Source organism: Sminthopsis crassicaudata, chromosome 1 (genome assembly GCF_048593235.1).
Source record: "Sminthopsis crassicaudata isolate SCR6 chromosome 1, ASM4859323v1, whole genome shotgun sequence".
Lineage (NCBI taxonomy): Eukaryota > Metazoa > Chordata > Mammalia > Dasyuromorphia > Dasyuridae > Sminthopsis > Sminthopsis crassicaudata.
The window spans coordinates 596,176,177-596,195,165 of NC_133617.1; the positions used below are offsets into that span (position 1 = coordinate 596,176,177).

General features: G+C 35.4%; 1 protein-coding gene across 2 annotated transcripts in view; it reads right to left on the bottom strand.

Moving 5' to 3' along the window:
- NDUFAF2 (NADH:ubiquinone oxidoreductase complex assembly factor 2) overlaps positions 1-18,989 on the bottom strand; it is a 211,808-nt gene that overhangs the window by 53,316 nt on the left and 139,503 nt on the right. For both annotated transcript variants that reach the window (XM_074282431.1, XM_074282430.1), the window contains exon 3: positions 6,902-6,942. In XM_074282431.1, the coding sequence (XP_074138532.1) occupies positions 6,902-6,942 (41 nt within the window). The remainder of the gene's footprint in view (positions 1-6,901; positions 6,943-18,989) is intronic.

Sequence of the window (18,989 nt, forward strand, 5' to 3'; positions counted from 1 at the left end):
ATAAGCAGACTTGAGGGTGTATGAGCTCAAGCTCAGACTCCAGACTCTATCCCTGACTATCCACATGGTGACTTTCCTTCTAAGACCAAGGCCCATCCAGAGACCCTTGAGAAAGCTAGGCTAGACATTACATTTTGGCGCCCAACATGGGGCACTAGACACAAGGACTTACACTCAGCAATTCTATTGACACAATTGTAAACTCAGTGGGGAAGGCTCTGTGACCTGGAAATAGGGTGAGTACAAAAATAGACAAGCAGGAAACTTTGATAAGGGCTAAACTAGTCACATTTGTTTTTCAGCTGAAATGGGGCAAATATTAAGAAAAGAGCCTTCCCCACCCTGAGGGGAGTGTGTAGCATACATATTTAGGTTAATAAAGAAGCAAGGTTTGTTGCTAACTTGGAAGCAGATCAGTGGACTCTTAAATATATTAGAGTGCACATCTCCTTGGCTCTCTAAGGAAGAAAATTTAAAGCCAGATATATGGAAACTAGTGGGAGAGCAACTAATTGAATATTACGAAGCTAAGGGTCCTAATTCAATTCCTGAGGAAACATTCCTTATGTATAATAATACAATTTAAAGAAGCCCACAAGTTCTAAAACAAGGAAAAATTTTAGAAATTTTTAGAAAAAGGAAAAATGAGAACAGCCAGACAAGGAAGTGTGAAGAAAAAGAGCAGAAGGGGGATGGTACTGACAAAGCAGCTAAGAGGCATGGAGAGTTGGACAAGAAAGGAGTTAAGTACTTTGAGGAGAGTGCTGATGAGCTTAAGGGGTGTGATGCTTCTCACTTTCACAGCTCAGTTACACCCCAGCAGGTGCCCTTAGGGCATTCCCCATCTCCTGACCTTCTTCCATCAATTTCACCTTCATGGGTGAAGGGAGGAGGAGTGGGAAGAGCAATGACACCATCAGCCCCACCCATGCAAGCAGTTTTCTCCACCCTCTATGACACAATTACAAAAGGCATTAAAGCTAAAGAGGGAAGGACAGGATACATCTGATTTGAGAATAGAAGCATACCCTATGATTGAAGAGTTTTGACTCTTCAGGTCAAGCCAGGAGAAGATACACTCCTTTTAATCTAGAAATTATCAAAGATCTGAAAAAGGCTTGCCTTCTTTATGGAGTTACATCATCTTATGTTAAGATGGTATTGGAGAAATTTGGCTTATGAAATTTTAACCCTTAGTGATTGGAAATCTACATGTTTAGAACCTGGACAAAACTTCTTGTGGCTTTCTAAGAAAATGAACTCTGTAGAATATAAGCCCAATGAAATAAGCAATCTGGAGTTAATATACCAGTCACCTTTGATCAACTAGCAGATTTAGGTACTTATGCAGACACTTTAGACCCTCGAAAAAGCTAGCCTGGACATTACAATCACTCATCATCTTCCTTTTACTCCAGTCTCCAATGAAGTCTCCAATCTTCACATCATGACCAAGCACTCTCAATGTAACCTTGATTCAATGTCCTTTCACTATTTTCCAGCAGATTCTTCTCATAATCATAATCTCCCCGCCCTTCTCATCTTTAATATTCTACTTGTTCCCTTGTTTTTGGCTAAAAATGATCCTAGGCTACCTTTTCATATTTAAAAAAAAAATCTTCACAAGATCTATCATCTCTTCAAATTAACTATATAAGTACAACTTTAAATGAAATAATAATAATATATTTAATTCTTCTTTTCACAGCCAAAGGTGTTCATATTCCTTTGGTCCACCTTCCTCCTCAACCCCTTAAAATCTGGCTTTGTATTTCACTGGTCAACTAAAATTTCTTTTCAATGTTAATAATTAATTCATAATTGTAAAATCTCATGCTTTTCTTCAAATCTAGTCCCTTTTGATTTGACTGTAGAATTTTATACTGCTGACCACCCTTTCTCTTTCCTGGAAACTCAGGGTTTTCATGGCATTATCTTTCCTCTTATATCTTCCTGGTTCCTCTTCCTTAGTCTGTATCATGATTTCTATCCCACATGCTCATTGGGGATATACACCAAAGTTCTGTTCTGGGTCCTTTTTCTTTATCTTCTCTTTATATTCTCATTAGTTCCAATTGAGTTCAATTATAATTTTAATGCAGTCAGCTCCCAAATCTATATATTCAGCCTCAGTCTCTCTCCTGTCAATTAAATATTACGTGATGGATTTCACATAAACATCTAAAACTCAATATGTTTAAAAAAAACCCACTTTATTCTGGCTCTTCCCAAATCAATTCCTCATCCCAATTACTCTTTCTGTTGACATTATCACAGTTCTTCTAATTATATAGAAAACGTAACTTTGGAGTCTTTTCCTATTAGGTCCCCTCTTCTTCAATATTCAGTCAATTTTCAAATGATGTTGATATAACTACTGCAACATTTCTCACATTCATCTTTTTCATTAATATGTTCAACATTCTACTTTAAGATCTCACTTAAAGATCATACATTTAGAGCTATAATGGATTACTTTTCAGAGGAGAAGCTGAATACCTAAGATTAAATGGGTAATAAATAAGACACCTCACCTGGTCTACTGAAATAACTTCCCAACTGCACTCTCTTCTTTAAGCCTCTGTCCTCTCCAATTAATACTTTATATAGCTCCCCCAAGGAATATTTCTAAAAATAGATCTGGCCATGTCACTCTCCTACTTAAGCAGCTTTAATTATAAAGTAAAAATTACTGAATGACTGTAGAGGGTCACAGACAGTGGGGAAACTCTAGGTGAGGTATAAGACCCTTCAGCCCAGAAGGAACCTGCTAACAATGTCTGGTTTGGCTCCCCATCTCCGTCAAGGGCTCTCAGCCTTCCTGAGAAGACAGGGGGGCAGTGACAGCCTATGTTATGATTGAAGCAGAATGATATCAGGTGGTAAAGCGTGATACCAAGTGGCAATCTACATATAATATTAAGTTGTTTATGTGGTCCCACATGAGCAGTATATACTAGGCACATGTCCAGTATTGTTTTTGTTACATAAGGGTATAAAAGGGGAAAGTACTTGGAATAAACAGACTCCATTTTTCCACCATCCTCAGGAATCCCACCTCATAACTTCTCCATTAGGATGGGATATTTTAATCACCCCAGGGTGGGGGCGCTAGAAAGCAATGGTACATTTTGTCACCCCAACTTGTTAGCTCTAGAAAGCAGGACACAACAAATGACATTTAAAGTCCATCATGATCTGGCTCCAACCTACCTTCCTATGGTTAGTACATGTTATGCCTCAGCACTTAAAACTTTTGATCCACACTCCACATTCCAGGAATTTTCATGTCTTGCAAGGGCTATTCCCCATGTCTGTCCAACATACACAAAAATTAGCAAATGAATATAATTAAAACTGTTTCAGCAGCATAATTGAATTGAGAACAAAATCTGGCATACTTCAAAGTGAAATAAAAACAGGAAGCTAGAGTATTGGTTCTGAATACCAAAAAGATCATAAAAAAGGGAAAAGAACTCACATGTGCAAAAATGTTTGTAGCAGCCCTTTTTATAGTGGTGAGGAATTGGAAACTGATGCCCATCACTTGGAGAATGGCTAAATATGTACATGAATGTAATGAAAGTTCATCGTTCTATAAGAAATTATTTCAGAAAGGCCTAGAGAGACTTAAATGAACTGATGCTAGTAAAGTGAGTAGAACCAAGAGAACATTGTACATAGCAACAACAAGATTACATGATGATAACAGTGATGGATTTGGCTCTTTTGAACAGTGAGGTGATTCAGACTAATTTTGATAGATTTGTGATGGAGAGAGCCATCTGCAGCCAGAGAGAAGACTATAGGATTTGAATTGTGGATCACAACATAGTATTTTCACTTTCATTGTTCTGTTTTTGTTTGCTTGTTTTTTCTCTTTAATTTTTTCCTTTTTGATCTGATTTTTCTTGTGCAGCATGATAAGTGTGGAAATATGTTTAGAAGAATTAAATTTACCCTATGCTGGATTACTTTCCTGGAGAAAGGAGGTGAAAGGGAAGAAAGGAGAAAAATTTGGAACACAAGGTTTTGCAAAGGTGAATGTTGAAAACTATCTGTGCATGTATTTTAAAAGATAAAAAGCTATTATTATTATTATTATTATTTAAAAATAAAACTTACAGGATGCTATAACTCAGCATGTAAAATTTGACTTTATTATTATAGACAATCAATGTGATCATCAGCTTAGTTTCAGAATTTAATATGACCACAGGTGCAAAGCTGTAGTTTCAGATGTAAATACATTTTTATTATGCTTAGTAATAGTTCTTTAAGGGAGTAGAGAAAGAGATTATGGAAAATTCTTTTGTCAAGATATTTTTTGAGTTGTAGGTAAGAATTCTTGGTCATTGCAACTTCCCTAATTTTTAGCCCATCTTTTAAAAAAGATAACAGTACTTGTGTTTCTAACCAATAATATATGTGACTTGTCACTCACTTCAAAATTGAAGTTTTACATTTTAAAAATATATATCTATCTCTTTTTACTCTGAAGTAAGAAATACTTGGGAACATGAACAGACCTAAAAATAAATGAATAATAGCAAGTTTTTTCCCCCCAGGGTCCTATCATCATCCTTCTTAAAAAACAGAAAAAAGTCAAATAAGATGAAAAGAAATGTGTTAAATAAATACGCCAGGCCTGAAATCAGAAGTCAGGTTTATCAAAGACAAGTCAGCAACAATGCATTTGTGTTAAGATGCAACAATACTTTATTACAAACATAGAACTTTAAAAATTTTTAGGACATTTTTTATTGCTACTGCAGCAAAAGTTAACCTCTTGAAGGTCTGTGAAAGTTTTACAAAGATTTGTGGCCAAACTTGGATCTCAGTAAAAAATACAGTCACAAAATTTCAATTGCTTAGCTATACCCAGACTTAATTAGCCTATAATTCAAACTAGTACAAAAATGGTTGAAAGTAACATTCAAATATTTTTGCCCAGTCCCTAGTGGCAATTAATAAAGACCTATAGTTATCGATAATGTAAAACGGAATGGCTTTTTTTTGTGGAATTTGATAATTTCCTTTACAGTTTAATGCTTTAATTCAGAGGAGTCCAAAACATTTAAAATAATCTAATTTAATTTATTTTAAAATATTTTCTAGATATTATTGAATTAACAGGAGCAATTCAACCAAAATCCTAAGTTAGACATCTTTCTTATTGCCACACATCAAACTATATGACATAAGCAAGAAAGAGATGAGAATTGGTATCAATTTGTGGTTCAAATCTGTGGGTGTAATGTTCTGCTATAAAATAAGTTCTGGTATAAGTATACCTTCATACATATACATGATTTCATATAAATAAAAGTTCAGAACACTTGAAAAGTAAAATTGAATAATATGATTTTTCAAAACCAGGTTTGTTGATCACTTCACTAACTGTACTTTAAATACAAACCTCATTGAGGGATCAAAACAATGAGTGAAAAAGTATTTATTTTGTTCAAATAAGAAAAATGTACATATATATATGTATATATATATATATAGATATAGAAATGATAATTAGGGAAGAAAACTTGGTCTGTGAAGTCAAATATTAGGAGAGATGTAAATTGACATGTTCCATGCAAGTGGTACAGTTGGTTTGCTTACTATGTTCAGAGAAAAAAAATGGGATGGGCATGGGGGGGGGGCGGTAAGTAGAAAAGGGGTGATGCACATGATGGTAGGGAAGATGACAAAATGGCCCGGATAGAAAGCTGGAAGGGATATGAAGCTATAGAGGTATAGTTGTATATATAGTAGTTATAGGAGACTAGGCAAATCTGCATTCACTCAAGCAGCTATCTCAACTTTAGGGGTAGGAGATCCAAAGATGAATAAATGTAACAGTTGTAATTGATACTTTCAGTATTATTTTACACTGAGGTTACTCAATATTATGGAATGATACTTAAAGACAAATATACTTTTTATGTGAAAAAACATGAATGAAAACACAGTTTGAAAATAACAAAGTTTCAAACTGTCCATGGATTTTATCTAACAATTTGCCACATAATAATTTAGAACTCTAGGTGAAGTGTCTGAATATGTAACTAATGATCATAGAATAAAGCTTTTAATATTACAGCCTGAGAAAAGCAAGTCAAAAAGTAATAAATTTGCCTGATATTTTAGTTGGGCTTCCATATTACCACAGATCAAAATCTGGAAATTTTATGTTATAGCAGTATACAATCTTCCTAAACCTGCATTCAGTGTTTAACACTGGGGCAAGATAATAAATGAATCCTTCAACATGTAGCCAATACATTATAGAATTTAGAAGCAGTTCTTTGGGAATTGCCCCAGGACTTCGAAGAACTGACCACAGAGCACAGAGTCTGGAAGATCCTACAAAACAAGAAAGGCATTTTCTACAGACAGGAGTGCTTAAGGAATATGCCACAAAAGGGAGTGTTTAGCAGAAGAGGTCTTTACAACCAGACAATGTTCTGAAATGTTCATGCACTTTACTGTCTTTAACAGGTGGCAGAATATGTTGACTAATAAAAATCATTAGTAAAATATGAATTTTTATGGAAAAGTATATTACTACCATAAAAGACTATTCTGAGTATAAAGGAATATTTGCATACTTCCCACAAATCTTCTATGGATTATTAATTTAAAAAAAAATCAAAGAAATATGCTCTTGAAATACCTTTAGTAAGAGACTTTTCTTGAGGAGTTCCTATTCTTTTTTACACTGCCTAATCTACATTTAAACCATGAGTAAGTAGTTGCTGACATTTTGTATTTTAAAATTTCATAGAATGTATAACAAACATAATTAAATATTCATTCAAGTGCAAAATAAACATAGTTTTCATTTCTTATGAATAAATACACTAATCAAATATATTATTAGAATGTTTTTATGGTGAAATCTTACCTCAATGGTAGGTGGATTCTTTCTTGTTTTCCTAATCCAAGCTGTAAGGAAAAACAACACTGAAATGTATTACCCCATTTTAGGAAAAAATTAAAAAATAAAACTGATTATAAAATTAATTATAATTACAATGGAATAATATTGAATTTCTTAAACCACAGACATAAATTGTGTAGGGGAGATGGGTGAGAGAAGGGAGGGAGAAAAATCTAAAACACCAGGTTTTTCAAGGGTGAATGTTGAAAACTGTCTTTACATGTATTTTGAAAATTAAAAGCCATTATTACTTTTGAACCACACAGTCAGTCTCATTTCTTAAGAGTCACATCTCATACAGTCTGAATTAACTTTAAAGTACTGTATCATTAAAGTGAACTACAATGAAAACTTTATGATTGTGCCAGAATTCGGCTTATTTAAATTGAGAGAGCTGGGACTTAGGAATCCTTTACTCATAAAAATGGTTATTTTCAATATTCCAAGGATAAACGATGTATTTGATGTGAGTACTTCCTTCACTGGGAATGACTGCAATCTACCCACTTTTTGACCTCTGCCCCACACGTCCCCTCAAAAGACCACTAATAACATTATTTAAATCTCCGCTGCCCAGTTATTCCTCGCTATTATATTATATTATTGTATTATAGTCACATACCTACTGTGAATCCAATTCATTGTCCTTTGGTTGACCTACAATTTTAATTCTTTGGAGACTGGGATATTACATGATTCACAACCATATATCTTGAGTGAAATATAATGATGTTGAAAACATGGGTCTTTGTTTTAAGAAGAAGCTTGAGTTTATTATAAGCCCTTCATGATTTCCCAAATACAATAAAGCCTACTTTTTGCCTTTCATTCCATTCTAAATCCAGTTCATTATCTATCGTAAACGCATATCCAAAAAGTACATGCTTATTAATACAATTCTAGTTTGTATATTCAATTGCTTGCTACAACTGATATTTCAGTAGAGTTTGCAATATGCTCAATTTAGATTTTCATTTAAGCCTAAAACTTAAAAAAAAAAATTACAATGGAAGGAAATGGTAAATTTCACTTAGAAATTAGTAAAAAGAAGTATGCAAGGTCTTCCTCAAGCAAGATCAAAGACCCCCTGAAATCTATCCACAGATCATTTGGGGACCCAAGTTAAAAATCAATGTTTTAAGGGAAAATGGTGTGCTGTTATAATCTCTGTTTCATAGATGAGAAAAAAGGATTAGAAAGAAAAGATAAATGAACTGTGTCACATCCAGTAAATATCAGAGGGATTTGAAACTAGGTCTACCTAACTAACCTAAGTCTAACATATGGCATATCCATCAGACATCAGAAATTCTTCGTCTGTTTGTTTTTTTTTTTCTGTTTGGAAAGGCTGAATTCTTTTGAGGAGTAACTTACCTCAGAGTTGTAAAAATCAAATAAGATAACATATGTAAAGCACTTTGAAAACTTCAAAATGCCATATAAATATTGGGTAGTATTATTATTCTATTCACAACATTTATGAGTTTGATATAATCCAAACAATATGTACAAACATCATGTACAAGGAGTCACTTCTATTTGGATTCTGTGCTGGACCTTTTCTGAGATAGTAACAGATATCTTTTGTGAGTATATATGATCCTGTTTTATGTTTTTTCTTGATGTCTAGTAATCTTTGTTATATCTTGACTCTTATATAATTTTAAATTATATATGGGAGTTATTTACTGGAAACTGAGGTAGTGTTTGCTATGCCAAATAAAATGCTTTCTTATAGTCAACAACCAATAAGCACAATAGGATCTTCCCCTATGTATTTCACTAAATTATATAATTATAAGGATGCATCTCTCTGGTTTCCTCTCACATCCTTCATCAAGTATATTCTTTCAAATATGTATAGGCATAGAGGTCAGTAGTTGACATTATCTCAGTAGATTTTTCTTCTTTGATTATAAAATCTATGATTTTATTTCTAAGCATTTGAGATGCTTTACCCTTCACCTACCATGAGACTTCATCTATTAATGTCCTCAAGATTAGCACAGTTATTACTATTATTGTTAAAATTTCAATATATTTTTTCTTTGAGTAGGGCTTTAATACCTATTAAAAACAAGGTTCTTTATAGAAATAGTAGTAATAATCAAACCTTTCAAATGACTCTCTGTAGTTATAAGCTAAAGCTAGCAATCTAGTGGTGCTAACATTTCTTAGGAATAAGGCCACTTTTAGAAAAATTTAATGCATTATTCAGTTAAAAGATTTTTTCCTTTAAATTTGTTTGGTTACTCCTTAGAATGGTATTCATTCCAATGTTGTAGGTACTTTTGATTATACCAATGTCCCTGTACTCTCTCCACTGCTAGAGAATGAAGTTGCTTCATTCCTCAAGTTAATATTCTTCTAGTGCCAGAATTTGAACTGGAAGGGACCTAGTTAAATCCAAGTAGGAAATAAAACCTTGTGCATATTGTTCCCAAGTGTTTAGTCATCAAGATTTTATTTGAACATCTTTAGTGTCAAGGGAACCCACACCTTAAAAAAAAAAAAATAATAATAATAAGTGCCATCCGCATCCAGAGGGAGAAATACGGACACTGAATGTAGATCAAAGCATAGTATTTTTACCTTTTTTGTTATTTGTTTGCTTTTTTTTTTTTCTCTCATGTTTTTTTCACTATTGATTTGATTTTTCTTGTGCAGCATGATGAATATGGAAAAGAATATGGAATATGCACAGCAAAGATGACTATTTAAAAGAATTGCAAATGTTTAAACTATTTTGGATTGTTTGCTGTCTTAGAGAGAGGGGGGAAGAAAAAAACCCAATGTTTTGTAAAGGTGAAAGTTGAAAACTATCTTTGCCTGTATTTGGAAAAATAGAATATTTCAAAAAAGTAAAAAGAAAAAAAGACAGCTCTTTTTATCTATCTTTACTTTCTCTTCTCCAGATTAAGTGTCTTTACTTCCTTCAATCAATTCTTATATGGTGATATATCAATTCTTGCATGGTGACTTTCTCCCCATTCTGGTTGTCCTCCAGTTTATCAATATTTTTACTAAAATGTGACAACTAGGAGAAAATACAAATAATGGAGATGCAGTCTGGACGAGCAGAGCAGACTTCTTACTGCTCTGGTCCTGGAGGGCCTACTTCTTTTTATACAACCTAAGATTACACTTATATTTCTTCAGCTATATTATAATTAAGTTGATATTAAGTCATTAATAAAATATATTAAAACTCCCAGACCTTTTACAGACAAATTGGGATAATGTCTTGTTACACTTCTTTTGTTTTATATTTGTGATCCCACTTTATTGGACATCATCTTAATAGAAACTCACCAATTTTCTAGTCTGTCAAGTTTTTTTGAAACATGCAGTGGGCTAGCCATCCCTCCCAATTCTCCATTATCAGCCAATTTGATAAGCTTACTATCACGCCTTATGCAAATCATACATAAAAATAAATTAAGTACGAATTCTGTGTCACTCCACCAGAGATCTCTTTCCAAACAAAGATCAAACTACTGAAGATTATTCCTTGGGTCTTACCAGTCAACTTGAGCAACCTGGGACTTCCGGCCAAGATGGCGGCGTGGAGGCATCGTTTTCTCTCAGAACTTACTTCATGACAAGCCTCAGACTTAATGCTTGACCCAGAAAGAAATCCACAAATAATCACCAAGAGAAGACATCCTTGAAAGTCGCCAGAAAAGGTCTGTGTTTGCTTGGGGGAGGGTCAACCAGACTGGGTGCAGACTGAGGGCAGGCAAGCCAGAGTGAGACAGACAGCTCACACAGCTCAGACTGGAGGGGGGAGGGGTACGATCTCTGCCGTTTCTGTGAAGAGGCTTTTACCCCAGTGTGGATACTCCATCTTGGAAGCAAGCTAGGATCAGTGGAGAGGGTGTAAACACTGGAGGTGAAGATTAAAACCCTGGAAAGCTAGCATCTCTCAGAACCCAGCCACCCCCAACCCTACCTGGACTGACTCAGCTCGTTCTCAGAGCCTCAGAGCACAGACTCAGTACAGTCATCGCTGTTCTGTTAGTGGCACTCTGCTGCCCTACCCCCAGTTTATAGAGGAAGCTGATTAATACCATCCAGCCCCATCCCCCGCAAAACAGACCAATTGTTTCTCTTGTCAATTTGTTTTCTTCGATTCCTACTCTGACAAAATGAACAAAAAATTCAAAAGGGCTCTAACCATTGACAGCTTTTGTATGGAGAGAGAGCAGACTTCAAACACTGAGGAGACTAAAAACAGACTGTCCCCAGAGGAATCCCCTAAGGGGGATATGAGCTGCTCCTCAATAAAAAAGAATCTCATAGAGGAAATCAAAAAGGCTCTCACAAGAGAGCTGGAAGAGAAATGGGAAAAGGAAAGGGAAGTTTGGCAAGAGAGCCTGGAGAAGTCATCCCATGCATTTAAAGACAGAGTGGATAAAGAAATCAAATCATTGAGAAACAAGATTAGTGAGCTGGAAAAGGTAAACAACTCCAAGGAAAACAGGATTAGTGAGCAGGAAAAAGAAAACAGCTCTCTAAAAAAATAAAATGGATAAAATGGAAAAAAATTCCATAGAAGATAAAAACTCAATTGGACAATTACAAAGAGATGTAAAAAAAGTGAGTGAAGAAAATACATCATTGAAAATTAGAATGGAGCAAGTAGAAATGAATGACTCAAGGAGAAACAAAGAGGTAGTCAAGCAAAACCAGAAAATGAAACAATTGAAAACAATGTCAAGTACCTTACTAGAAAAGACAACAGACCTGGAAAACAGATCCAGGAGAGACAATTTGAGAATAATCGGACTCCCTGAAAAATGTGAGGAAAAAAAGAGCTTGGACACCATTTTTGAGGAAAGTATCAAAGAGAACTGCCCAGACGTTCTGGAAACAGAGAGTAAAATAGACATTGAAAAAATTCATTGATCACCTACTGAAAGGGACCCTAAAATCAAAACGCCAAGAAATATAGAGGCCAAGTTCAAGAACCATCAGACAAAGGAAAAGATATTGGAAGCTGCTAGAAAAAAGCAATTCAGACATGGAGGATCCACAATAAGGATAACCCAGGATCTAGCAGCGTCCACATTAAAAGAACACAGGGCCTGGAACATGATATTCCGAAAGGCTAAGGAACTTGGTATGCAGCCAAGAATAACTTACCCAGCAAGAATGAGCATCGTTTTCCAGGGAAGAAGATGGACATTTAACAAAATAAATGAATTCCATCTATTTTTGATGAAAAAACCAGACCTACATAAAAGGTTTGATCTTCAAATACAGAACTCAAGAGATTTCTAAAAAGGTAAAAAGAAATCTTGAGAACTATACTTCTGTCAAAAAAATATATAAAGAGCATATGTACAATTTGTCTTAGAAACTAGAGGTGGAAAGGAAATTATATCATAAAAAAGTGTAAAGTGGTGGTACTACATCTCAGGAAGAGGCAAAGGTAACCTATTATATCTGAGAGAAAGAAAGGAGGGAGATGAACATAGTGTGTATCAATAGACATATTCGATTTATGGTGAAACTTCTTCCACTTCATTGAAAAGTGAAAGGGAAGGAGTAAGCTAAGGGGAAGGGAATACAGAAATTTCGAGGAAAAGGGGTAAAATAAGGGGAGGAACTTTAAGGTGGGGGAGGGATCCTAAAAAGGGAGGGCTGTGAAAAGCAAGTGGTGTTCACAAGTTTAATACTGGGTAGGGGGGTAAGAGGGAAGGAAAGAGGAAAAGCATAAGCAGGGGTTAATAGGATGGCAAGCAATATAGAATTAATCCTTCTAACCATAAATGTGAATGGGGCAAACTGCCTCATAAAGAGGAAGCAGTTAGCAGACTGGATTAAAAGTCAGAATCCTACTATATGTTATTTACAGGAAACACACCTGAAACAGGGTGATATATTCAAACTAAAAGTAAAAGGGTGGAGCAGAATCTATTATGCTTCAGGTAAAACCAAAAAAGCAGGAGTAGCCATCCTCATCTCAGATCAAGCAAAAACAAAAATTGATCTAATTAAAAGAGATAAGGAAGGGCATTATATCCTGCTAAAGGGCAGCATCAATAATGAAGCAGTATCAGTATTAAACATATATGCACCAAGTGGTGCAGCATCTAAATTCCTAAAAGAGAAATTAAGAGAGCTGCAAGAGGAAATAGATAGCAAAACTATAATAGTGGGAGATCTCAACCTTGAACTCTCAGAATTAGATAAATCAAACCACAAAATAAATAAGAAAGAAGTCAAAGAGGTAAATAGAATACTAGAAAAGTTTGATATGATAGATCTTTGGCGAAAGCTAAATGGAGACAGAAAGAAGTATATTTTCTTCTCAGCAGTTCATGGAACCTATACAAAAATTGATCATATACTATACTAGGGCATAAAACCCTCAAAATCAAATGCAGTAAGGCAGAAATAGTAAATGCATCCTTTTCAGACCACAATGCAATCAAAAATACATTTAATAAAAAGCCAGGGGAAAATAGACCAAAAAATAATTGGAAACTAAATAATCTTATACTAAAGAATGATTGGGTAAAACAGCAAATCATAGACATAATTAATAACTTCACCCAAGAAAATGACAATAATGAGACATCATACCAAAATGTGTGGGATACAGCCAAAGCAGTAATAAGGGGAAGTTTTATATCTCTACAGGCCTACTTTCATAAAATAGAGAAAGAAAGGGCCAACGAATTGGGCTTACAACTAAAATTGCTAGAAAAGGAACAAATTAAAAACCCCCAGACAAACACAAAACTTGAAATTCAAAAAATAAAAGGTGAGATTAATAAAATTGAAAGTAAAAAAACTATTGAATGAATTAATAAAACTAAGAGTTGGTTCTATGAAAAAACCAACAAAATAGACAAACCCTTAGTAAACCTGATTAAAAAAAGGAAAGAGAAAAAGCAAATTGTTAGTCTTGAAAATGAAAAGGGTGAACTCACCACTAATGAAGAGGAAATTAGAACAATAGTTAGGAGCTACTTTGCTCAACTTTATGCCGATAAATTCGATAACTTAAATGAAATGGAAGAATACCTTCAAAAATATAGCTTGCCCAGATTAACAGAGGAAGAAATAAGTAGTCTAAATAGTCCCATCTCAGAAAAAGAAATAGACCAAGCTATTAACCAACTTCCTAAGAAAAAGTCCCCAGGACCAGATGGATTTACATGTGAATTCTACCAAACATTTATAGAACAACTAACTCCAATGCTATGTAAACTATTTGAAAAAATAGGGATTGAAGGAATCCTACCAAATTCCTTCTATGACACAGACATGGTACTGATACCTAAACCAGGTAGATCGAAAACTGAGAAAGAAAACTATAGACCAATTTCCTTAATGAATATTGATGCTAAAATCTTAAATAAGATATTAGCAAATAGACTTCAGAAAATCATCCCCAGGATAATACATTATGACCAAGTGGGATTTATAGCAGGAATGCAGGGCTGGTTTAATATTAGGAAAACTATTAGTATAATTGACCATATTAATAATCAAATTAATAAAAACCATATGATCATCTCAATAGATACAGAAAAAGCATTTGATAAAATCCAACATCCATTCCTACTAAAAACGCTTGAGAGTATACGAATAAATGGACTATTCCTTAAAATAATGAGCATATATTTAAAACCTTCAGTAAACATCATATGTAATGGCGATAAACTAGAACCTTTCCCTATAAGATCAGGAGTGAAACAAGGTTGCCCACTATCACCATTACTTTTCAATATAGTACTAGAAACTCTAGCCTCGGCAATAAGAGCCAAGAAAGAGATTCAAGGAATTAGAGTAGGAAATGAAGAAATCAAATTATCACTTTTCGCAGATGACATGATGGTATACTTAGAGAACCCCAAAGACTCTGCTAAAAAGCTATTAGAAATAATTCAGAATTTTAGCAAAGTTGCAGGATACAAAATAAATCCACATAAATCCTCAGCATTTTTATACATTACCAACACAATCCAACAGCAAGAGATACAAAGAGAAATTCCATTCAAAATAACGGTCGATAGTATAAAATATTTGGGAATATATCTACCAAAGGAGAGTCGGGAATTATATGAGCAAAATTACAAAACACTTGCCACAAAAGTAAAGTCAGATTTAAATAATTGGAAAGACATTCAGTGCTCTTGGATAGGCCGAGCGAATATAATTAAAATGACAATACTCCCTAAACTAATCTATTTATTTAGTGCTCTACCAATCAGACTTCCAAGAAACTATTTTAATAACCTAGAAAAAATAACAACAGAATTCATATGGAACAACAAAAGGTCGAGAATTTCAAGGGAAGTAATGAAAAAAAAAATTAAGTGAGAGTGGTCTAGCTGTACCTGATCTAGAACTGTATTATAAAGCAACAGTCACCAAAACCATTTGGTATTGGCTAAGAAAATAGACTAGTTGATCAGTGGCATAGGTTAGGTTCACAGGGCAAGATAGTGAATAAAAATAGCAATCTAGTGTTTTACAAACCCAAAGATCCCAAATTTTGGGATAAGAATTCATTATTTGACAAAAACTGCTGGGAAAACTGGAAATTAGTATGGCAGAAACTAGGCATGGACCCATATTTAACACCACATACTAAGATTAGATCAAAATGGGTCCAAGATTTAGGTATAAAGAACGAAATCATAAATAAATTGGAGGAACATGGGATGGTTTACCTCTCAGACTTGTGGAGGAGGAAGGAGTTTGTGTCCAAGGAAGAACTAGAGACCATTATTGATCACAAAATAGAAAATTTTGATTACATCAAATTAAAAAGTTTCTGCACAAACAAAACTAATGCAAACAAGATTAGAAGGGAAGTAATAAATTGGGAAAACATTTTTACAGTTAAAGGTTCTGATAAAGGCCTCATCTCCAAAATATACAGAGAATTGACTTTAATTTATAAGAAATCAAGCCATTCTCCAATTGATAAATGGTCAAAGGATATGAACAGACAATTTTCAGATGATGAAATTAAAACTATTTCCACTCATATGAAAGTGTGTTCCAAATCACTATTGATCAGAGAAATGCAAATTAAGACAACTCTGAGATATCATTACATACCTGTCAGATTGGCTAAGATGACAGGAACAAATAATGATGAATGTTGGAGGGGCTGTGGGAAAACTGGGACATTGATGCATTGTTGGTGGAGTTGTGAAAGAATCCAACCATTCTGGAGAGCAATCTGGAATTATACCCAAAAAGTTATCAAAATGTGCATACCCTTTGACCCAGCCATACTACTACTGGGCTTATATCCCAAGGAACTACTAAAGAAGGGAAAGGGACCTGTATGTGCCAAAATGTTTGTGGCAGCCCTTTTCATAGTGGCTAGAAGCTGGAAGATGAATGGATGTCCATCAATTAGAGAATGGTTGGGTAAATTATGGTATATGAATGTTATGGAGTATTACTGTTCTGTAAGAAATGACCAACAGGAGAAATACAGAGAGGCTTGGAGAGACTTACATCAACTGATGCTAAGTGAAACGAGCAGAACCAGAAGATCATTATACACTTCAACAATGATATTGTATGAGGATGTATTCTGATGGAAGTGGATATCTTCAACATAGAGAAGAGCTAATCCAATTCCAATTGATCAATGATGGACAGAATCAGCTACATCCAGAAAAGGAACACTGGGAAAGGAGTGTTGTAGCGAGCTATCGTCTCCAGAAGCTGCTGGATCGCTCTCTGGGAAGAGATCTGCTGTGTCTACTCAAATCTCTCAGACAGATTCTTCTTCCTGTAACGAACCGTTGTCTCCAGGCAGTTGCTGTTAACTCTTGTCCAAAGAAGTGACTTCCCTTCCTGCAGAGAGCCCCGTCAAGCCTGATGTAATGCAGAGAGTCTTTCTCTTGAATCCTGGCTCTGAATCTCCTCCAGCTCTTATCCTTCTCCAGGCCGATCTGCTCTCCAGGCCCAATATTGTGTCTTTTATCCTCCCAGAGAATGGGCGTGGGATAATGCAAGGGCTTCTGGGAAGAACCACCCCAGCCAATGAGCTTGCCCCCTCTATCAAGTCAACCTGAGTTCTCACCTTGTAATTGTCCAGAAAACCTGAATTCTCACCTTGTCACTGTCCAGATAACCTGAGTTCTCACTTAGTAATCCTAACATCTCCCCCTTTCTTTTGATTTAGAACATAGGACAGTCATGACCTTGAAACATAAATCCATCAATATGGGAAGTATTACAGATAATTACATAAATGACCTTGAAACATAAATCCATCAATATGGGAAGTATTACAGATAATTACATAAATTACATAAGCACATAGTAACATAGTAACATAACACATGCTAGAAGTATATAACATAATCATAAATTGAAAATTTATAAATGTCCATAAGTCCATTGTCCATTAGTCTCATCTTGTGTGAGGAAGTCCAATGATTCCTGCTGCTTTTTAAAGTTCTTTAACAGTCTTCTTATTATCCATGCTCTTTCAGTGTCAGATGTTTCTTAGATTTTCTCCTTTATTTTGAGGTCTTTCTCTTTTTCTGTCTCTCTCTGACGGACAAGGCGAATACGACTCGTTGGCACCCATCTGATTCCTTCTCTTGCTGAAGAAATACAAGCAAACCCTCTCTCCCAGGCAGTTAACCTATCTAATTACCTTCTATTTACCACTTTCTAAATCTCTTCTCATCATCTGGCAATTACATTGTAGTTGTTTGCACTGGACACAGCCCTGTTGGTTTAAAAGGCCTGTATTCTCCCCAAGTGTAATCCATTTTTGCTATCTGATTGCCTTTTGACTCACTTATCAGGTAATCCCTTTCTGCCATGTGATTGCTTTTCTGCTGGTTGATTAAATCAGAGTCCTGGCCTTCTAAAGGTTCTTTGGGTGTAACATCAGCTGCCATCATGCCCCAAGTCTTTTTTGCCTGGGGCCCTGGACCTGGGCCCCTCATCCCATTTCTCTGAATTATTCTACACTCTGATGCCCAATGGAGTCCTCTGTTGCATTTTGGACATGGGGTTTTAGGTCTTCTTTCACCCTGTCTTCTCACTGTATCTCCATACCTACACTGAGCTCTTAGATGTCCAATTTTTCCACATTGAAAACATCGCCGAGTTTCTCTAGACGTCCCTTGCCAGAAGGGACCCTGTCTTTCCACATTCATCATTGTCCGGGTGTAAAAAGCATTTGTTCCCACTGTAGCACAGCGTCTTATGATCTCCTCTAAAGGAGCATCTTTGTCTAATCCCCATATAATTCTTTTGCAAATCTCGTTGGCATTTTCCTTAGCCAGATGTCTGGTCATTATCTCTGTAGCTGCATTTTCTCCAATAGTTCTTTTGACAGCAGTTTGCAAACGTCCCACAAAATCTGCAAAAGGTTCATTGGGACCTTGCTGTATTTTAGTGAAAGCCTCTCCACGATCTTTCTGTCCAGGGAGGACACCCCAAGCTTTTATTGCAGCCTTAGCAATTTGTTCATATATTGTCATGGTATAATTAATCTGTTCCGAATTCTCTCCATACTGACCTTCACCAGCTAAGTGCTCAAAAGTGAATTGTGTGTTAACTCCTATTTCCAAATTGCATCTGACTTGAATTTTACATAATTCATGAAATTCCGCAAGCCATAATAAATTTTCTCCAGGTTCCAGACATGTCCTTGCTATGGATTTCCAATCATTCGGGGTTAGGACTTCATAAGACAAACCATCTAGTAACATTTTGACATAAGCTGATGTAGCCCCATAAAGGGTACAACCTTTTTTCAAATCCTTAATTTTATTCAAATCTAAAGGTGCATATCTTCTCCTTTTTTTACCTACAGAGTCAGTATTTTCAATCACAGGATATGCATGTATAAAATCACTTATATCCTGTCCTTCTCTCTTAGCTTTAACCAATGCTTTTTCTAATCTTGTCATAGGCTTAGGCTGCTTCACAGGCAATTCTGTTTGTGTTTCTGCCTCTTCCTCTCCTCCTTCTTGCTCCACCCCTGAAGGGTTAATTGAGGGAGGAGATGGGAGGTGCTCCTGTTGCTGTTGCTCCGAATTGTACT